The sequence below is a fragment of the Elaeis guineensis genome, chromosome 4, assembly GCF_000442705.2.
Source record: "Elaeis guineensis isolate ETL-2024a chromosome 4, EG11, whole genome shotgun sequence".
In the NCBI taxonomy this organism is placed as follows: Eukaryota; Viridiplantae; Streptophyta; class Magnoliopsida; order Arecales; family Arecaceae; genus Elaeis; species Elaeis guineensis.
In genome coordinates this window covers 14,655,136-14,678,113 of record NC_025996.2, presented here as the reverse complement: position 1 = coordinate 14,678,113, position 22,978 = coordinate 14,655,136, and the positions used below count along the sequence as shown (strand labels likewise).

At 41.6% G+C, this 22,978-nt stretch overlaps 1 protein-coding gene across 4 annotated transcripts in view; it reads left to right on the top strand.

Annotated features, from left to right (window-relative positions):
* Nucleotides 1-4,226: 4,226 nt before the first annotated feature.
* Nucleotides 4,227-22,978, top strand: part of LOC109505721 (uncharacterized) — a 34,532-nt gene continuing 15,780 nt past the window's right edge. For 3 of the 4 annotated variants that reach the window (XR_012140652.1, XM_073255628.1, XM_073255627.1), the window contains exons 1-3: nucleotides 4,227-4,535; nucleotides 5,944-6,094; nucleotides 7,210-7,328. Coding sequence is in view for 3 of the 4 variants with exons in the window: in XM_073255628.1 (XP_073111729.1) it covers nucleotides 5,944-6,094; nucleotides 7,210-7,328 (270 nt within the window). In the remaining variant the exon portion in view is untranslated. Of the gene's footprint in view, nucleotides 4,536-5,683; nucleotides 5,842-5,943; nucleotides 6,095-7,209; nucleotides 7,329-22,978 lie in introns of those variants that run through there. The other variant, XM_073255629.1, reaches the window with a different exon arrangement.

Here is a 22,978-nt window from a genome sequence, read left to right as displayed (position 1 = left end):
GTCGGTGCAGTCGGTAGAGTCGGACGTCGGTCGGAGTCGTTCATCGGTCGTCGATCAGACCGGTCTGAGGGTAAGTCGGCGTATAGGGGTCAGTCTGTATATCCCAACAGTTGCCCTCCCCACTCCTGAGTCCGATGTCGTGTTGGCTCGCGTGAACACGTGGGCGACAGCTTCGGACGAAAGGAGTGATTTTCTGTCATGTCTTGCCCCGACTCTGGCGATAGCATCAACGAACGATCCGATGTCGGTCGTCCCGACTGTAGGTCGAGCGTGCACGTCGAGTCGGAGGTCGGCCAACCTCCGAACGTAGCATGACACGATATTCCGTAGAGTCTGATAATCGAGTAGCATCCGACGTATTCGGATAGGATAACGATGGCAAGTCGAATATCCGTTGTTCGGCTCTTGATCGGACGTATGATAAACGGTGGGAAGTCGAATAACCTTCGACCGGTCATGACCAAGTCGGTATGTCGCAAGTCGAACTGCAGTCGTCTTGGCATTTTGTCGCTCTTAATCGAAGCTAAGTCGGCAAGTTAACCACCCACGTTGGTCGAGGCCTTTTGCCCTCAGAGGCATAGACCGTCGATTCGACGATCAGCGATCGAGCCATGGATTCGACGATCGAGCCACGTTGGTCGATGATCGAGCCGTTGGTTTGGCGATCGACGATCGGGCTGCGTTGGTCGAGGCTCTTTTGCCTTCAGAGGCTGAGGCAGTCAGTTCGACGATCGGTGATCGAGCCGTTGTTTCAGCGATCGACGATCGACCATGTTGGTCGAGCCCTTTTGCCTTCAGAGGCCGAGGCCGTCGGTTCGGTGATCAGTGATCGAGCCGTTGATTCGGCGATCGACGATCGAGCCGTGTTGGTCGAGGTCCTTTTGCCTTCAGAGGCCGAGGCCGTCGGTTCGGCGATCGGTGATCGAGCCATTGATTCGACGATCGACGATCGAGCCGTGTTGGTCGAGGCCCTTTTGCCTTCAGAGGCCGAGGTCGTCGGTTCGACGATCGATGATCGAGCCGTTGATTCGGCGATCAACGATCGAGCCATGTTGGTCGAGGCCCTTTTGCCTTCAGAGGCCGAGGCCGTCAGTTCGGTGATCGGTGATCGAGCCATTGATTCGGCGATCGACGATCTAGCCGTGTTGGTCGAGGCCCTTTTGCCTTCAGAGGCCGAGGCCGTCGGTTCGACGATCGATGATCGAGCCATTGATTCGGCGATCAACGATCGAGCCGTGTTGGTCGAGGCCCTTTTGCCTTTAGAGACCGAGGCCGTCATAGATTCGACGATCGATTTACGTTGGTCGAGGCCCTTTGCCTTCAGAGGCCGAGGCCATCGTAGATACTCCGCTCCTTCGATCTCTATCAGGATCTGTGCACGAGGAGCGGGGAGAGGGGTGTAGGAGTCATACCTGCGATGCGTCGGTCTCGGACTCCGTCATCGGAGCAAGGCCCGTCTATCGGTGGGGGGCCCTGCTGGGTTCAGTAGGGGCCCGACCTTTCTTCCATTTTTCCTTCCGGCCCGTGCCTTAAGTCAGGCGTCGGTCGGAAGCTCCTTCGTCTGCACGCCTGTATTTGTACGCGCGCTCCAGCAATTCGGCGTACGTCTGGGGAAAGGTCTTGTCCAAGGAATAGGTGAACCGAGACCCCCTTAGTCCCCTCTTCATGGTCGAGATAGCCATATCTTCGTTGAGGTCCCAGACCTCAAGTGTGGCCGCATTGAACTGGGCCACAAAGTGTCATAGAGTCTCATTTTCTCCCTGCTTGAGGGAGAAAAGACTGTCTGAGGTTCGCGGCGGCTTCCGGTTGGTGCTGAAATGGGCCATGAAAGAATGTTCGAGCTGTCCGAAGGAGTGGATACTTCCCGAGCGGAGGTCGGAGTACCAGGCCCTGGCAGCTCTGTGGAGTGTGACGGGGAAGCCGACGCAAAGAAGGGCATTGGTTGCCCCTTGGATTGTCATGAGAGTCTTGTAGCTCTCCAGATGGTCAATTGGGTTGGTGGAGCCGTCGTAAGGCTCTACGTGAGGCATCTTGAACCGACTAAGGATCGGTTCGTCGAGGATGAATCGGGAGAGAGGTTGGGTGGTCCAAAAGTCGATGTCGTTCGACGACTTCTGTCCATCCACCCGGAGCTGGGCAAGCCGACGGTCGATTTCTTCAAACTTGCGCTCATAGTCATTTAACCGTCGATGTTGAGAAACTCTAAGAGTCGATCCTCCCGATGAGTTTGAGAGTGAGGCGGATGGCGTCCGCGGCCGTTTCTCCCTCCTCGCTCGCTCCAGCTGGGAAAGGAAGGGATGTCGAGACCGGCGGGCGTCACGCCATGGCCGCCTCCCCCCTTTTCGATGGGAGTGGTGAGACGGCTGCTCTTGAGGAGGAGATGGAAATGGATGCGGGCGTCGGTGGCTACTTCTGGACGGCATGGGATACGCCACCAGTTGTCCTGCCGGCGGTCGCGGCAACTGAGTCGGTTGCTGCTGGAGATTTTTGACCGCATCCGTCAGAACGGTCATTTGCCGCACGATCGTCGCGATCTGTGCCTCCATGGTCACCGTCGGATGCGGAGAGCTGGGCTCCGCCATGGAGGGTGAAGGAGAGGGCTCTTCCCGACGGGAAGAGCGCCTTGCCGACCCGGTAGCTCTCGATCGCTGAGCTGTGGTTTTCGTCATCTCGAGAGGTCTCTGAAGCTCTAGGGAGCTTGCTATCTTACCTCTGTCGAGCGTCCCCCTACCTAGCGCGCCAAATCTGTTGCGGCCAATCCCCCGTCCCCCGATCGCCGGTGTCGCGCACCTGCAAGAGTAGTCCTCACAGACCGGAGATGCCTCCGACGGGGACCCTCCGACGGTCAAGTCAGAGAGACTAGGCAATAGTGAAAAATCAGAGGCTCAGCTCGAGAGGGCTAGGGAAAGCTTGGGGAGTTGGAGGGAGCGTCAGAGAGCTTGAGAAAGCTTACCAAGACTGTTGCCTTACCCCTTTTTATAGTAGAACACGGCGTGGTCCCGCCATTAATGGTGCAGACAACTAGGGAGTTATCAAATCACCGTGGGCTGTCAAATCGCCCCGAGTTGTCAGAACGAACTCATGTCCTCGGTAGGACAATGCTCCAGGGCGACTGCACAGCATGTCCTTGAAAAGACAACAGCCCATAGCGGTCGTACGACCCTTGGGCGGGCTGGCTGACCATATGTCGGTATTCGACTGCCGGGACGTCGGGTGATGATTCGAAGGCACCGTCGGCTGGTCTAGTGTCTTGCTTAGGTCGGACGTCGGCTGCCACCCCCGACAGTGAGTCGGTAGTATGGGTTCGACCGTTCGGTCGGTCGGGAACAACATGGGTCGATTCGACCGATACACTTTCGATCGGATAATGTCGACAGCTACTGTCGGCAGTCGTCGGTCGGTGCGATCGGTAGAGTCGGACGTCGGTTGGAGTCATCCGTCGAAATCGTCCATCGATCATCGATCAGATCGATTTGAGAATAAATCAATGTATGAGGGTCAGTCGGTATATCCCAATAAGATCCTTCAAAATCCGTCAAATTTCTATTGTTGGAAAGGAGATCCATCAAAATCTAATAAACTTAATAAAAGAAGGGTCAGATCCGAGACTCATTTAAAAGTACGATCGGCGGGCCCAAGGGTTTATAGGAGATTATAGAAGTGGGCTCATCATCTGATGCAGAACCGATGCGAGAGGGATAAAAAAAAATGGGAGAAGCGGGGATTGATAGCTTTCAAGAACTAGTGGAAAGGAAAGAGAGGTCTATGTCAATTTAGGCCAAAAACTTCTCCGTAGGTCGTGGACTCGGGTTCTGGTTCTGGCTTAGAACGACCAAGTGGCATAGTAAGACCTTGCCGAGGTGCAATGGGCACCCATTTCCGACTCTTGACTTTTTCCTTTTTCCTCCTTTCCCGAAGGAAGTAATGCCCACTTCACTGGCTCACTAAGTAAATACTTAGCCGGGTCGAACCGCGGACTGCGTTGGCAAAGCCAACCTCTTCCTCCCAACATCCTAGGGAAGGTTCGGGGACCAAGGCACATGACCGAAATCAAGAGGTTGGGTTCTGCCCCTGTGCCCTTCAAGCACAGAAAAAAGGCACTGGTCCGTCCGAGACAGAAGTCGTCATTTTTATGTTTAGAGGTCCTTTTGCAAGGTACCGAAGTCATTCGATCGGGAGAAAATACACACGATCCATATATAGATGAATAGTATCAGTGGAGTCGAGACCAAGGAGAATAAGCATCATAACTGCAAAAATCACAGCGGATCGATAGGATAGGATTGGCGAAAGAGTCTTGCAACAGTCTGTACAGACCCCTTTACAGGGAAGCCAGCTGTTCCCAGAAAAAGCCCTCGACCTCCGTCCAAAGAAACCCCCGCGCGCCCTCACCTTCCTCGATCTTTTAAACCCTAGCCCCACCCGACGGTTGTTCGTTCTCCGGCTAAGATTTCGGCGAGGCATCCGTGGTCTTCGGCCGATTCCCTCTCCGGCGACTCCCTCTCCGGCGACGAAGAGCGTCCAAGATTCATCGGGTATGTACTTCCTCCGATCCCCAACTCCACCATTCTCTCTCAGCCCTAAATCTCGCCAATGGAGGCCCCCTCTTCCTTCTCGGAAGAACAGAGAAAAAAGGAAAAAAAAAACAAAAAACAGAGGAAGAAAGAAGAGAAGGAAGAGTCTATTATATATTAGATTAGATTAGATTAGATGTTAGATTAGATAAGAAAAAGTAGGGAAGAGAATTTTCGTTGCTGCTTTCCAATATCAAGCTCCTTCTGCCTCTCTCTTCTTTCCCTGTTTACTTCTTTCTGGAGGGACGAACGAAGAGAGAGGAGGAGGAGGAGGAAGTGGGAGTTTGGAGGAGCTCCGAAAACCCTAGCCTCGAGCTTCCGTTTGACCTCTTCCGTCTTGCAGTTGGAGGTGAGAGCAAAAAATTTAGCTGTTGTTTTCTCAAAAATCGCTACTTTTCTGTTTGTTTGGCTCCAGATCTTGGAGTGCTCTAGATTTTTTTGGGACGATTTCCTTTTCGGAGGGGTTTTTCTTGCTCTTTAGGGGTGGATTGGAAGTATCGGAATTGTGTTCCAACTCGGGATGAGGATTTCGAGACTATCAGATTTCTTGATTTACTGATTTCTTAATTTGATTTGGTGATCGAAATAAAATTACGGATGCTTGCTAAAATAAATTAAGCTGGAATATAAAGATGATTTTGATCAAGATACCTGTTTATCCCTTACTTGAACATGGCATAAATATTGGCATTTGCATGGCTTTTTGTTTGCGTGGTCATCCTTCGAACCCTTCCCGAGCCCTCCAGACTGTTTTGTGTTTCGAACCTTCTCAAGCCCTCGCGGACGCCCATCTCCTCCCCGATCTCCTGCCACCTCCTGCTGGTCTCCACTGTCCCCTTCCTCCCCATTGTCACCGGCGTCAGCCCTCCCCTCCAATCTCCCTCAGGTGCTTTCCTTCCTATAGATCTACGAAAAAGAGAAAGAAAGAAATGAAGACATAGATCTACGAAAAAGAGAAAGAAATGAAGAGAAAAAGAAGGGAAAAGAAAACAAAAATGATCAATCTATATGGGAAAAGGTGTTGCCTTTAAATTTTTCCACCTTTAATGCATTTGTATCGATTCTCAATTGGTGGCCCTTCAATCTGCTCAACTCGAGGTGAAGCGATCGCTGGTGCCAGGCCACTTTAGAGGTCCGTCCTACACTGGTGGCTTGGGTACCCAGTCAGTCAAAGAGACGCCACTCCCTCCCTCCCAAACCCAATCGATTCCCAAATCCTAGTTTCCTGGTAGGGAAGGAGCCGACAGTGTCCAGCCAAAGGCCAAAGGTTTTTTGTTTTCGTCATCATTCTCTTTCCTCCATTCACTAGCATAGATTTCATTCCATATTAATTATTGAAGTCTCCAGTTTGCGCTTCTCTTGGACCCAGATGGATCATCCTCCTAAAGCGGCGGTGGCGGCTGCTCCCACGACCACCAATGACAACAGTTCAAGTTCAGGTTTAGGTTCGGCAGCCCCTAAGGTGCAGGCCCTGCATCTCTCCTGTACCAAATGTTTCGATGCTCTCTGGTTCTGCTACTGTACGCACTTAATCTCTCTCTCTCTCTCTCTATCTATCTATCTCTCTGTTTCTGCTACAAAATGCTTGTTTTAGCATAGCATAGTCCTATATATTCCGGCCTAAAAATGGCTTACAATTTAATGAGAAATGCTCAAACTATATCCACCAAATTTTGGTTGGCTGATTTTAACTTGAGCTTAGCTCAAACATAAAATGATTTGCTAAGCTTTGTAGTGAGAGAAAATGAGATAATACATTAATTGTTTTTTTATATTTCATGGATTAGAGGTTGTGTTCAATTAAACTTTTCCTTATGTAATTCTTGTTGAACATCTCTAATGCAGAGACATGCATACATGCACATTCATAGGTCATAATCAGGAAGGCTTAATGTTTTGACATAATATTTGGTTTTAAGTTTCACCTAAATTTAAGTTGTGCCAAATTTCTTAAACCCAAGCTTAAGCAAACACAATGCCTTCTGAGGACACAGGCTGGGTTGAGCATATCATGGGATGATCCAGCCTAATATGCAGCCATATTGTTCAATGGCACAAGGTGCAGATTTCCAAAACAATGCCTTCAATTGCTGAATTTTATTTGTGATTTGTAGTTGCACAAGGTTAGTAATTTAAGCGTGATTATCAATTGGAGAAAAGAGAGAAACTGCCTCCACATCAACTGCATCAAATCATGAAAATAAGGAAACTTCTTTGATGGAACACCTCATATTGATCTTTGAAGAGCATGAATAAGGAAACTTCACTACTTTGATTGAACACCTCATGTTAGTCTTTAAAGAAAGTTATATATAATTTATTTAAATGGAGATGGACAATAAAGAAATAAATGTGGTACAGAGTGATGTAATACCTTGTTCATGTTTATGCTGACCCTGAACAGTTTGCACGACTTGAGGATGTGATGACTACACTGTTGATACAATTTTTATATAATGCTGTGTTTTTCACATGCGTCAAATAATTTTTCATTCTGTAGCCAGGAATTTCATGCCAAGTTCTCATTTTATGATGCGATGCAAATACTTCTGGGATTACTCTTGTTGTCTCATTATGTACAATTCAATTTCTCCATAGTTGTATCATCTGGCTGATGCTTGTGCGCATATGGCAGCTCCATTTCACCAGATGCAGCAATACTATAGATATGGAGAATTTGACGGTTGCTTTGGGAAGTGGAATGCTCTCTTTGACTGTTTGAGCCTCAAAACAAAAAAGTCGTCAGAAGTCCAGGTTTGTCATCATTCTAACCTGTACCTTAACATCGATATATTCTTCTAAGCCTGGATAAATAACCTAGTTACATCCGTGAATAATTTAAGATGATGTTGTCCATGGATGATTTAAGACTTTTTTCTCTAGTTGCCTTTTGACTTTTACCGTACTTGTATCTGACCAGGTAACTTCCTCAAGGAGCCTTTTTTTGCCTTATTTTCCACCAACTCAGACAACTCCAATATCCTTCTCAACTATCTGATCATATTGCCTTCTTACAGATAATTTCTTTTTTCATTTTTTTTTAACTAATAAGTGTTGCAACCATTCAGTGTGGAATCTGATCCTTGACTAGTGTTGGCTGACTCAAATGTCTTTGATTTGTAAGATGTTTATCATAGTTTGTTCGTGGCTCATGCTGTTAGTCTTAGAGGCATCCTAAGATCTTGATAAGTCCTTTCTGTTCTTTTTTTTTTTTTTTTTGTTCATTTGTTTGTTTTTCTTTCTTTCTTTCTTTTAATATGTGTCTTAGGTCGGGATTTCTAAACCTTTTTGGGTTAATCCTTTATTCATCAACATATTCTTTATTTAAAAATAAGTCATGGTCCTTTCTTTCACTTCTTCCATTCATGCTATCTTGTTGTTTCCCTTGTCCTTATGAGCATTCAGTGTGAATCTGAGCTTGTCTATTTCTAGAGGCACCTGCATATCTTTTATATTTGGAGAAAAGATATGGTCGAAACCTAATCACCAGATGTCTGCATTATCTTTGTGCCCTTGTTTGTACAATCTCCTTGGTTTCTTCACCACTTAATCTTGATTGGCATAATTACTACCATATTTTTTCCAATGGACCCATTTGTGTAATGCTGCCCATGTTTTATCACTCGTCTACCTTAGGCATCCCCCCTTCCTGGTCTCTATGAATGTCATTTGCATTTGCTTAAATTTTAGATGGCAAGCTATGAGTGGGAAAATGAGAAACCAATAAGAGTAACAAAAAGAGTAGGGGGCAATGATGGAATTATTGCAGATATCCATAGCTTTCTTGACATCGATTTAGATTCATCAAAAACAAGCCCATTCGCATCACATTCTATTTTAGTTTTGGTTTGGTTACTGCAAGAGAATTCATCGATAAGACTTTGTGAAGAATTGCTCACTTTCATGTCGATGGAGCATAGAAGTCCAAAAAGCTTTGCTCAGAAGGGACGTACTTGATGAGGTTGCAACCCAGTCGTTTCCACTCGGACAAGAACCAGATCGGGCCACACAGATGGAAGCTGTTGGTTGGTTGGTTGAGTCTTGTAGATCCCATCGTCGAGCATGTAACACGACATGAGAAGAAATGGGAATTTAACACTTCTCAACAAAAATAATAACAAATAATATCAATAATAATAATAATTATAATAATATAATTATTATAATTTAAGAGGATCTAATCCATCGATCCGGATATGGACATCATATATTTATATCAAAAATGATTATTTGGTTCTGATTGTAATCTTAGTTAATTTTATATAGTATTATGACTCAAGAGTATCCTCAAATTCAATATGGACCATTTTGGCCGCTACGGGTAGGGGTTAGATAGGGCTTAGGAGCAAGATTCGCCACATCAAGAAGCTGAATTATGTATCAAACTTCACGATGTCATAATATTGTCATATGATATTTAATTGAAATGATTTTTCTTTTTTTTGAAGTCGAGTATTTTTTTCAAAATCTACAACTTTGGGCTCAGCCAAAAAGGATTGAATTGGATCAAAATTCCATCATTTGGATCTTATAATGGGTTGGTCAAACCAAAATTTTTATTTTTAGGAAAGACTTTGATCGTAGGTTATATTTCAATCCATGAAAAATTAGATAAAGCAATAGAAGATAAAGTTAATGCACAAGTCGAGATCTATCTTTTATAAAATCTTAATATTTTTTTCATGATTTTTTATATTTATCATTTTTTAGGGACAGTCCATTTTAAACTATGAAAAAGAGTCCCATCCAAATTGTTCAATGGTGGATCTCTTTCTAATAGATAAAAAGAGAAATCCGACCTAAGTTGTCCAAGAACGGACCTTATTATTATAAATAGGAGCCATGTACTATAGTTTATATATGGTGTAACAATTAATCAATGAAAGAAAAGGGAGATTTAAGCTTTACTTTCACAAATTTAGATCATTCAAACTTGTTGGTGCAGAATTACGCCGATGCCGGAGCTGGAATCGAGGGGATCATGGCCGCCGTCGGGACCTGCAAGGAAAGTCTAAACCGAAAATGGGGGTGCTCCGGCAAGACCCTCCGACGCTCAAGTCAGTACTCTACTTCAACAGAAATGGAGCACTCGAATGGGATTTTAGTAGAGTTTAGAGATAGTGTTTAGAGCTTAGAGGAGTGTATCTGGGAGGTCTCTTTTATAGACGGGAGAGCGTAACCGATTGACAGCGACGTCCGTAGCTGCCTGGTAGTGGACCGTTCGGGGCCACGTGGAGTTTGTTACGGAGAGTAGTGGTGTCCGTTGTCGCGATTTGCCGGAGAGTGGTGGGGCCACGTGGAGTTTGTTACAGAGAGTGGAGTGGTGTTCGTTGTCGTGACTTACCGGAGAGTGGTGGGGCCACACGGAGTTTGTTACAGAGAGTGGAGTGGGGTCCGTTGTCGCGACTTGCCGGGGAGTTTGGACCGGACGGCTGAAGCTCGGTTGGGACGTCTGGTGGAGCGGAATAGTTCTCTGTCTCAGCAATCTAAGAGAAGCTCGGATGTTTTCGAGGTTGCTGACGGGTTAACTATTGTTGGATGCCTTAAGCGTTGATGCTGTAGACGGAAGTCATTTACTGTAGAAGCCCGGACGGAAACTTTCTGTTGGAGAAATCTGGCTGGAGTCCGATTGCTAGAGAAGTCCGTCTGAAATTTGTCTAATGTAGAAGCTTGTCTGAAGACTGTCCGCTGGAGAGGTCCGGTTGCATGAGGAATCCGACAGAAGATCGACCGATAGCGGAGTTCAGAAGGCACTATAGAAGGTCAATCGATAGAAGAGTCCGAAAGGCGTTGTGAAAGTTCGTCCGCTGGAGGAGTCTGGAGGACACTGTGGAAGGTCGACCGCTGGAGAGGTCCGGAGGAAATTTGTCCGTTGGAGGGGTTTGGTTGGCACTGTTGAAGTCCGGTTGGCGCTATTGAAGGTTGATGGCTGGAGAGGTACGAAAGACACCGGAGACAGTCGGTTACTGTAGAAATCTGGCTGTTGAAGTCCGTCCGTTGTAGAAGTTTGTCTGGAATCCATCCGCTGTAGAAGTTCGGACGGAGTCCGATTCTTGTAGGAGTCCGGAAGGAGGCCGCTTACTATAGAAGCTCGGATGGAGATTGATTGTCGTGGAAGTTCGGAGTAGAAATCCGGCTGCTGGAACCCGTCCGTTGTAGAAGTTCGTCTGGAATCCATCCGCTGTAGAAGTTCGGACAGAGTCCGATTCTTGGAGTCCGGAAGGAGGCCGCTTACTGTAGAAGTTCGGATGGAGTCCACTTACCGTAGAAACTCGGATGAAGTCTGGTTACTGTAGAAGTTCTGCTGCTGGAGAAGTCCGGACATTGACGAAGTCCGAAAGAAACTAGGAGTAAAGTCGATCGTGATGGGAGGAAGTCTGGAAGAGATTTGGAGAGTAGTCGATTACTGTAGAAAATCGGCTGATAGTGAAGTCCAGAGAGCATTTGGAGCAGTTCGGTAGACGACTGAAGGAGCTCATCATTGGAGCGATCCTGAGGGTACGATAGAAGTTCGTCCGTTGGAGGAATCCGGAGGACACTGTGGAAGGTCGACTGTTGGAGGAGTCCGGATGGTACTGTGGAAGCTCGGACGATCGGGGGAGTTCAGAAAGATGCCGCACAAGGTCGGAAGCCGGAAGAGTCCTGGGAGGGTTGGCCTTTTACGAACTTCGGCTGGGGTTATTTTATACCCAACAAAACTTAATTCAAAAAAAAGGGAGATTTAAATCTTCGCGGATCGAGTTGGCTCATATCTATACCTGCTTCATAAGTAAAAATTAGGGTTGGAACTCGGTCGGGCTAGGTCGAGTCATACCCCTGTCCAAGCCCAGTCCGAAATAATTTTTCGGGCATTAGGTCGGGCTTAAGTCCAATTTTTTTGGAAAAATACAGGTCTGAGCCTGGCCTAAGCCCAGATCGAACCCAGCTCGAGCCCAATTGGGTTTAGGCCCAATTTCTCTTCTGCTTCTCCAATCTTCCTCGACGCCCTGGTCGGCCTCAGCACTAGGCCACCCGACCTCTAGGAAAGTAGCAGCAGCCCTCTGCTCTCGACTTCTTTCTTGAACCTGATGCCCCCCTCTTGCTAACGTCGATGCCTCCGCCGCCTATCATCGGATTTGAAATATCCTTCCGATCATCCCTGCTATGCCCCCACCGTCGGAAGTCAACGGCAGAGCCAACGGTGGAGGCCAGTGTTGCTACTGCTGCACGGCATATCGAATCAAGATCTAAAGAGAGGAAAGGGTAGAAGAAAAGATTAGGTTTCTACGGTTACCTTGGGGCGCTTGAGGGTGATGGGGCGGAACTTGGTGGCGAAGCTATCGACAAAGGAGAATGGCCTAGAGTGGGACGCGAGCGAGCTCCTCCGGGTCGTCGGAGGATGAAGATCAGTGCGTTCTGCGCCATGGCCGCCATCGCCATCACCATCATCGTCGCCGGCAGAGGGAGTGAAAGAAGGGAAAGCAGTAGGAAAGAGGGATGGGGAGTTGGGTTTGGGCTCGGATCGAGCCAAAAGTCTGCTCGAGCCTAGTTCGAAAATAAAACGGGCTTTTTTTTTATCCGAATCCAGCTTGAATGGTTTCGGGCCAAGCTCGAAGTCCAACCCAAAGCCGGCCCGGCCCGAGCCCACTTTCAGTCATAGTAAAAATCTTATATCCATATCTGCCTCGTATCTATCTTGGGTTGAGATGTGGATCGGATCGGATTGAGTATATAAAAGGAGTTCATCAGGTCAGATTGGATATATATAAATAATATAAAATTATTATAATTTTAAAAATAGGATATATATATATACACAGATTATATTGGGTTCGGATTGGGGTGTATCATTTTATGTATCCAATCTGAATGTGCTTCGTGTATTTTTCTAGAATCCATATCTGTCTCAGGTTCTAATCGAGTAGAGTAAAATCTGTTCCATTCGAATCGGATTGAATTTGATACCGGCAAGTCGGCTAAAATTACCACCTTTTATCTGGATAAATTACCACCTCTTATCTGGATCTTGGTTTGGAAAATTTTTTGGCTGTCATAAAGCCATCATAAAATATATTGAAGGTTCAGCTTCGTCCCAAATTTTGAGTCAGTCCAAAGCTCAAATGGGCCCATAACCTCAATGTTAGAAGATAAGAAAAATTATTATGAATTAGATTCGGATCGGGTATTTGACGGGTCGGTAAGAATTACTACCTCTAATTCGAATCTTGGTTTTGTTTTAACGCAGCCCAGGCTTGGTCTTGAAAATTTCCTCGGTCTAACTTTGATCAGAAAATATGTTGAAGGTTCAATTCCAAGCCCGAATATGATACAGTCCAAAACTCAAATGGACCCATGACCTACATGTTGGTAGATATGTAAATTTTTATGAACGATCTTTTTTTTGTTTTTTTTCGCAATCCATTTCTTAAAAGGATATATGGTGAAAAGACAGAGACCAAAGCATATGATAAATATCTAGAAATGACTATTGAACTCGAGTTTCGGACTAGGAGCCCAAGAATTCAGAGTTTCCAAAAACAGCTAAAGGGTGCCTTTTTTTTAAGGATAAAAAACCTATCGAGAAATCTATATTTTTTATAAAAATATTTTTCAGATAATATTTGGTTAGAAAAAAAATTTATTCATGTTCTTTTATATATTATAAAATAATTTGAGAATCTATGATCTATGTTCTTTTGTATTACTAGTTTTCTAGATAAGTTAATAAGATTTATCCATATTTTTCACACTTTATTATATAAATATTATTATATATAATAATATAATATATTATATTATATTTTGTATGTTATAATATATGTTATTATATTATACATATAATATAATATAATATATAATAATAATATATAATAATATAATATATTATTATATTATATTATAATAATATAAAATTTAATATTATGTTATAACAATAAAATAAGATTTTATATGATAACTTCATATTATTATAATCATATATAATAATAAAATATTATTATCTGATAATTATATTATATTATATATAAAAGAGTTTTGCTATAGTGCTTTATTATATTTTATTATAAAGGGCGTTGTAGGTATTACACATTACTATTTTATTTAAAAAATAATATTTTTTATTTTTTATTTTTTCTCCTTCCCTGTGTCTCCTTCGTCAGTCCATCTTCTTTTGCTTCCTCACATTCTCCCTTCCTGGTGCCACCATGACTACTCCGAGCGATCCTCCGCCTATGACTCCTCTCCTCGACCCCCTTTCCACATCCTCCATCTCCTTCATCGGCAATTTCTCCGTGCCTTGTACCCACCCGCGGCTCGTCCACCCGTGGTCCCCTCCCCTCCGCGCCTAGCGCCCATCAATCCTCCACCCTTAGTTCACAAACCACCTCCCATCGGTGATCCCCTGCATACGTCTGTGTTCCCCTCCCTCCCACCTTCCCCTTAGCATCCGGCTCGTCCGCCCCGCACGTGCTCGTGGGTCCTCCGCCTGTGGTCAACCCCTCCGGCATCTGCGGCTTCTCCGTGCCACCCCCCAACTTTCTTGCTAGAAAAGCATAAAGAAAAGCAAGCACACAAGTGACCATCTTTTTTATTGGAAGCACTAGCTTCATATTCCAAGGATAGCCGCGAGATAGGAAAAGACTGTAGGTTGGCAAGACCCAAACCTAAGTTAGGGCTAGATTTACTTAAAAATTGCAGACATATGTGAGGCTTGGAGCCTCAGAATGTAGTTTGGAGACTTTGCTTCCTTTTTTTCTTTTTCATGGCACTATTTTAATGCTCTCTTGATAAAGATATTCTTATATTTTTTGTAGGGTTATATTTTTATTTTCCTATGTGAGGTCATTGAACTCCTATTACATAAGTATATTGTTGCATGTGTGTGTATATATTTGTTAGGATAGTTTTAATAGCTACATATTTCCCCATTAATATAGACACTGTCATATTTCTCAGCAATGATTTGATAGTTCTAATGGTTTCATGGACCGACTTTTGCGGTAATTATCTATTATAAAGAATTTCATTGTTATGATGGTTATTACATGATCAACATCATAGCCATTACGAGACATACATGAGCTTTTCAAAAACTCAAATACCTTTCTTGTACTAATTTAAAAATATTAAAAAATACTATAGTAGCAATAATTTTTTAGGCTTTTTCTAGGTAAAAAAAGAAAGCTTAACCACCCCCTTCCATTTCAACCAAGTAAGAAGAAACACATTATATGCAATAATATATTAATTATATATGCAGTAGCCTATAGCAGAATTTATAATCTAACATAATGATCCAATTAATTTTCTTTGAGCTACAAACCAATTGCAAACACTAGTAACAGACTGTGTCTGTTATCTCAGCAATGGCATATCAGAGTTTCTAATTGTATTAATTTGCTCGATTAATTCAATGATGTTGATTTAATATCTCTCTTGATGTATAAAACTAAAATCGTCTTTTCTGACTCTTATCATGCCTCATAATTAAAGAAAATATTGTAGCGGAAAAGAAATCTAGCAAACTGCGATGTCGCTTATATGTGTAACATACATTCTTGATGTTAGGATATTTTAATCAGGAGCTGTTTGGAAAAAATAACTAAGCTATTTCAGTTGTATCTTTTGACTGGCCTAAGAACCCAAAACTTCTTTCATTTGGCATTAAAGTATATACCCACCTTCTAGCATTAATTTATTTGCTAGAATACTTGGCCTATGGTTGGGAGGTTTCAAAAACTTTAGCATTATGAAGCATCAGTCCTATTCACATGCTGTGCCCTAATTGCAGTAATTAAGATCTCATGGTTGGCACTTTGGATCACCTATTAAATTGCCTCTCACCAGCTTCATGTGTAAGGGTTCAAATATTCATTCCATTCTCTCAGATTTAGATGGGAGGAGGTCCAGCCATGGAAACACTTTTATCATCATATCTTGTAGCATCAGGTGAAAGGATAGCCATCCATAAGATACTTCTTTTTATTTATGAAAGCAATGGATCTATCTGCTCTTCCTTTTTGTTTTGAGGGGTGAAAAGATAAAACTATTAGTAAACTTCATGGGAGAATAAAAAGTAGCTTGAAAATAAATGTCATCATGTTAGCAATAAAAAAAAGTGGCCCAAATACTTATTGCTACAATTTCACCTATCTATGTCCTAATCTGGATATCTTGCTCGAATAGCTGCTTTTCCTCTCTTTGAACTTTAGATAGAAGCTGTTCGTCTGTTCTGTAATCCTTTTTCTCGATATATTGATATGCATTGCATATGCAAAATTCGAGTGGAATTTGAGTTCTTAAGCATATTTTCATAGTTAATAACAAAAAATTCAAGGTACTAATCGAGGCTTATCACAAGTGATTGGTTTCTATTCTTTGCTTAATAGAAGTTATAGGAGAGGTCTATCTCAAGTGATTGCCATCCATCCTTTGTTCTATAGAGGTTACAGATTCAAATGATGCATGTGGATTGTTGTCCGAGACATTCGAGATACGAAGTCTATGGAGCAATTTGGTGAGGCATTGTATCTGAAATTAGGCTCTAGAATTTTTTGAAATAAATATCACCACATTAGCAACCAAAACAATGGCCCAAATATTTATTGCTACAATTTCATCAATCTTGTCTTAGTTTTGATATTTTGCTCGAATAGCTGTTTTTTCTCTGTTTGAAGATGAAATCTGTTGGTCTATTATATAGTCTTTTCTCTCAATATATTGATACACATGCAAAAAACAAAGAAATTTGAGTTCTTAATCATATCTTCATGGCTAACAATAATACATTCAAGGTACTAATCAAGGCTTATCACAAGTGATTGGTTTATATTCTTTGCTTAATAGAGGTCATAGGAGAGGTCTATATCAAGTACTTTTCATCCATTTTTTGTTCTGCAGAGGTCTTAGGTTCAAATGATGCATGTAGACTGCCGTTCGAGGCATTAGAGGTATGAAGTTCATAGAGCAATTTGGTGAGGTCTTGTACTTGAAATTAGGCTCTAGAATCTTTTGATCTAGACTTTAAAGACAAATATCAAAATATCAAATGATAAAAAACATAATATTTGCAACTTTGAGGTGAAGTTGAAACTTGGTTATGTCTTGTTACAAAAAAAAGAATCCGAACTTTTCATCATTGATAGAGGAGGATTGAATAGTAAGATTTGATTGTTATTTTATCAAATTGGGACTGCAATGATTAGGAGGTTGGGGTGTTTTAATTAGTCAATAGGCATAAATAATTTTTTCGCTCATTAACCAAATATTTGTATGCTGTAAGAGAGTGAAATCAAATTGAGGAATATCTTTCTTTCAGAAATTAAATAGATTGCTTTTTGCTTCTCCTTTTGCAAATTTGGCTGCTTTCTTCAGCTTCTGCATTGGAGAACATATCAGTTTTAACCTTCACCTGTCTGATGTATTTAATATCAATTTTTTGTGGAGTAAAGTTGTTTAGTACGGTTTTAAAGTGAAAATTTACCTCTCCTCAAGTAAACTAGATTAAGTTATGTCTCCAATATTGATTCGCCATTAAAATATGTCTGCGTTTAAGGAGAAGGGATGAATGGCAGTACCATTAAAAGGTGAGTTCCATTACTTACATTTTCGAATGGCAGTCCCAAGTTGAATTCTATTATATTTCTAATCTCTTGCTCAGCCATCCTAAATCCTACGCAGGTGCAATTTGACACAATATTGTTTGATGCCCGATTTTTTCGGAAACATAGCTTTTGATCTGCCAGAGCTACATCAATTAAGCTTATGGCATTTTTTTCTGAGACATTCTAATATAAATATATCCATCAGAAGCACAAAATAAAATATTTAAAAATTGAGTCGAAAGATCTATAATGGAATCTCATAATATAGTTTTACGTTATGGTGTGGTACAGAATTTTTAATCTTTCAAGAAAATATCTATAATATGACTATTTTTGTTTGCTATTGTGAAGTTCATGGCAGTCCCCTGCATCTTCAAAGAAAAATAGTAGTTTACTCTTTTATGTTGGTGCAGAACAATTGTCATCAATGAGAAGAGGGTAGAAATGTTTCAAAGTTTCTGACTTAGTAATTCTTGGGTTAGGTGGATGAAGATATATTGAACAAAATTATCATGTAGCTGTTTCGGATTATTGTCAGCCATTAGAAGAGAGCAGAAACTTTTCGAAGTTTCTGGTCCACTAGAAAGTTTAGGTTTGGTTATTCTTGGGTTAGGTTCAGCTACTCTTAATACTTAGGTTGGTTTGAGCTACTCTTAAAGATATGTCTCTACTTGAAGATAAAATATGATTTGGCTAGCAAATTAGGACTGACAGTCCAGACAATCGAGATCAGCCAACCTCTTTTTCTTCATCTTCTTCAGGGCGTAATCAGACTTAGATCTCTTTTATCAATGCAAGAGACTTAAACAACACTATCAGTTAACATCTTAAAAAGAATTATAATAACATTTGAATTCAAAATATATAGAGAGAAAAGTATCTGTAAGCCAACTTTTTTCTTAATGAAATTATTGCTGCAAGGCTCCAGAGGTGAGATCAGCAATGAACCGAACCGAAGAGCTGAGAGTTGTCGACGTGAATCGCGAGTGTAAAACAAGTTTCAAAATCATGGGGCTAGAGCCTTGCAGCGACAGATTGGCACTAGAGGAAGGACATCACCTTCAATGGACTATGAAGCTTCTTTCGTCTAGACATCACTCTGTGGGAGTACACAAATATGATCTGTGGAGTCCATAGATCTCCGTTGACTTGGAAGATTATGTTATGGTGTAGAAGAAAGGACATCATTAGTCCCATATTGGTTATAGTCAAGTGAGAATCTAGTTTATATAGGAAGGGACCATCTTTCCCATGTGAGACATCTTTTAAGGGGCAAAATCGTGAGGCCCAAAAAAGACCTATATAGTCCTCGAGCTATAGGCCGTAGGCCAAAGCAGACAATATCTCACATGCCGAGTTATGAGCTATTGACTGCAATATTAGCACAAGAGGAAGCGCATCATCCGTAATGGACTGAGCCTTCTTTCGTCTAAACACCATTCTGTGGGAGTATACAGTACGATCTGTGGAGTGCACAGATTTTTTCTTGACTGGGAGGCTATATTGTGGTATAGAAGAATGGACATTATTAGTCCCACATTAATTAGAGTCAGGGAGAATCTAGTTTATATAAGAAGGGATCATTCTTTTCGTGTGAGGTATTTTTTAAGGGGTAAAATCATGAGGTCCAAAAATGGTCTATATAAATCTCGGGCTATGGGCCGTAGGTCAAAGTGAACAATACCTCACGTGCCGAATCATGAACCTTTGATTGCAACATTGGCGCTGGAATGAGGGCATCATCCTCAGTGGACTGTGGGGCTCCTCTCACCTAAACACCACTCTGTGGGAGTACACAGACATGGTCTGTGGAGTACACAGATTTCACCTTGACTTGGAGAGTTATATTATGGTATAGAAGAAGGGGCATCATTAATCCCATATTGGTTGTAGTCAAGGGAGAATCTAGCTTATATAAGAATGGACCATCTTTTCTACGTGAGGTGCCTTTTAAGGGACAACTATAAGGTCCAAAACAGCTCATAGCCCACGAACTATAGGTCATAGGTCAAAGCGGACAATACCTCACATATCGAGTCATGAGTCCTTGACTGCAACATCCTCATGATTTTGGGACTTTTATAGGTTTTGCTCGCGGTTCACGTCAGTGCAACTCTCAGCTTTCCAACTCGATTCATTGCGGTTCTCACCTTTGGAGCATTGCAGCAACAAATTAGCACTAGAGGAAGGAGATCACCCTCAATTGACTATGGTGCTCCTTTCGTCTAAACACCACTTTATGGGAGTATATAGACACGGTCTGTGGAGTATAAAGATTTCTTCTTGACTGAAAGGCTATATTGTGATGTAGAAAAAAGGATATCATTAGTCCCACATTGGTTGTACTCAAAGAGGAATCTAGCTTATATAGGAAGGGACCATCCTTCCCATGTGAGGCATCTTTTAAGGGGCGAAATTGTGAGGTCCAAAACTGTCCATATAGCTCTCGGACTATGGGCCATAGGCCAAAGCGGACAATACCTCATGTGCCAAGCCATAAATCCTTGACTGCAATATTGGTGGTAGGAGGGCATCATCTTCAATAGACTGTGGCTCCTTTCGCCTGAACACCACTCTATGGGAGTACACAGATACGGTTTGTGGAGTACACAAATTCTTCCTTGACTGAGGGGGCTATGTTGTGGTATAAAAAAAAAGACATCATTAGTACTATATTGGTTGGAGTCAATGGGGAATCTATTTTATATAGGAAGGGATCATCTTTCTCATATGAGGTACCTTTTAAGGGACAATTGTGAGATCCAAAAACAGCCTATATAGTCTCCGGGCTATGGGCCGTAGGTCAAAGCGGATAATATCTCACGTGCCGAACCGTGAATCTTTGATTGCAAAAAAAAATAAGAAAATAAATTATTTAGCAACCAATAACTCGAACCATCTTGGCTCATCTCGGGGTTCAAATTAAGGCTAAGACCCCAAGGTGCTACTTGGATTAGTCTTGGTTTGATTCATAACACTGTGGGCTGCGCTAGCTAGGGCTAAAATTCAGCTAAAGCAATTAAAAAATTTGAGCTTATCTTTGAGTCCAATTATTTGTTCCAGTTCATGTTAATTCAAGTATAGGCCTTCCATAAACTATTCTCACATATTTGTTATGCTGTGCTGGTAGAAGAATTATAGGTAACAAATCATAATAAGCATTCTGCTATACAATTCTATTTGATAGAAGAAAGTATCTCAAACGATTAGTTTTTATTCTATTGTAACAATAATCCAGCTCAATAACCTAACCTAGGTTGGTCCCATTTTAACCTAACTTGGATATGCCGTTTAGGTTCAAGTCAGGCACAGAAAATTTTTTCTTTTTTGTCTTGATTTGTCCTTAAAGTCGAAGCTTTTTTTTTTGTTAAGATTATGAGGGGCTAATTCTTATCTTTTTTACCCTATCTTCATCCAATTGGAACCTCACCTTTTGTCGACGTGACAATATTTTTTTCAGAATTTAAACCCCTCAAAACTAGGTAGGTCAAGTCACATGGATTGGAGTTAGCCCATTTAGACTTCTTTGAACATGTTCTCATTAGCCATCTATTTATCTTCTTGAAAAGTGAAAATAGCATGAGCTAGATCAATTAGAAACATTATAGTTTGTATGAGGTCAATTGGATTAGTTTGTCTGGGTTGCATGCAACCAAAAAGCCCAACCTAAGTCCATATCTAGCCATTTTTTGATCAATCAAATAAATTTGACCGTTCTAGTTAAATCTTGAAAGTTGTCCACGATCAGGATTAGATCGAGAAATCCCAAACGGAGGTCAGATTTGATGAATCAGAGCCGTCCATTTTATCCACATCGCCTGTTGTGGTCCAAATCTGGCCCATTCCTACTTTTAGGGCCCAACTCAAAGCAAAGCCGCATAGTGGTAATTTCGTGGAACTCAACTGACAATAAGGTCAGTTTCGGCAATCAAAACAAAACAAATCCATTTCCTCAAAATTCTAAATTCTCCTTTTTAAATACCCACCTCCTCTCTCCCCTAGATTCTCCATTTCTTCCCTGAAGCTATCTTCTTTATTGTTGTGTATGTTTTCAAATTTACTTTTGCTTTTTGCATTTTATTGTTTTTTTTCTATTTTCTGTCTCTTTTTTCTTTTGAAAATTTTTTGGTCATGATTTGAGGTTTCTAGGGTTTTTTTTTGATGATTAGAGTATCTGAAAGCAAGATCAGTTTCTTGTTTGGATCTCGAAATGCATCTGATTCGGATAATAATATGTTTATAAACTTGCAAGATTAAATCCAGTCTAACTCACCTGGATCTAATCCCTATGATTTTTCGGGCCCTTCTTAGCTGGTACAATTTTTTGCGATTATTTTAGCTCTCTTTCTCTCTTTTTCTGTTCAATTTTGCGAGTTATTACATGACTATGAATATGATGGTTCTTACAGTGTTTTATCTGATCATAGCAAACGCACTCTGTCCCAAAACCACATCAAATTAATGTTTTGAGGCAATTTCTTCGTTTGCGAGACTAATCGATTTTTCGTGTTTCCGCCAAAACTCGTCCGTAAGGGAGCACATGGCAGTGATCTTGCGGAGGTTGGTCGGATTACATTTATTGTTTTACTTTTATTTCATATTCTAATTTTATGGGAGGAGTCCCGATTTTTTTTTGTTTAATCTAGTAGGTGGTTTTGAATTTTGTTTATATTTACACTATTTTTCTCCTCTGCGATCTATGAAAGCAATTTATTTTTCTATGTCATAATATTATAGGAATAGTGTTTTTTAATTGATTTTATAATGTAATCTAAAAGGATAATTTAGTTTTTTGATTGCCTGTTACAATCAAATCAATTCAAATTATAGAAACTAATTTATATTGTTATTGGTGATGTTGGTGATTTTAGTTGTAACCCTTTGAGGCCTGAAGTTTTAGTGTTAGGGTCATGTGAGCATTATGATAAAAATAGTTGGCAAAGAAGTAAACAGGTCAGCACCTCGACAATTTATTTAGGATGTGTTTGGTTACATTTTTTGATTTTTTTATTTTTAAAAAATATTTTTTAATTTTTTGATCTTTGTTATTGAGTAAAAGCAAAAAAGCAAAAAGTATGTTCGGTAACTACGCTGCTATAAAGCAAAAGGCAACATTTGGAAATGATAGGTGAAGAGCTCGATGAGGGAAAAGGGTTCGGAAAGGGAGGGAGAAGAGTTCAGGAAAGGAGGGAGGTAAAGAGCTCTACGAAAGAAAGGATTCGGAAAGGGAGGGAGAAGGGTTCAGGAAGGGAGGGAGGTGAGAAGACCTCCTTTTATCAAATATTTAGAGTTTCTATGTGACAATATCACAATTTTGAAGAAATTGATAGGCATCTAGTACAAAACATACTAGTTGAGATGTTCTATGGTGCGGAAAACATTATGCATGAGTCATGACCCCAATGAAGAACCAAGAATGATATAACTTCGAAGACCAAAGAGTTTGATTAAATTTTAATTTGTATCTCAGCATGGCAATTGTGATCGAGATGTAATCCTTGATGCAATGCATGAGTTAGACTGGATTGTACCAGCTAAGAAGGGCCAGGAAAATCACAGGGATCAGATCCAGGTGAGTTAGACTGGATTTAATCTCGCAAGTTTATAAATATATTATTGTCCGGATCGGATGCATTTCTAGATCCAAACGAGAAGTTGATCTTGCTTTCAGGTACTCTCTAATCACAAAAAAAAACCTATAAACCTTAAATCATCATTGAAAAATTTTCAAAAGAGGAGAGACAGAGAATAGAAAGAAAATAAAATGCAAAAAATAAAAGTAAATTTGAATACGTACACAACAATAGAAAAGACGGTTTCGGA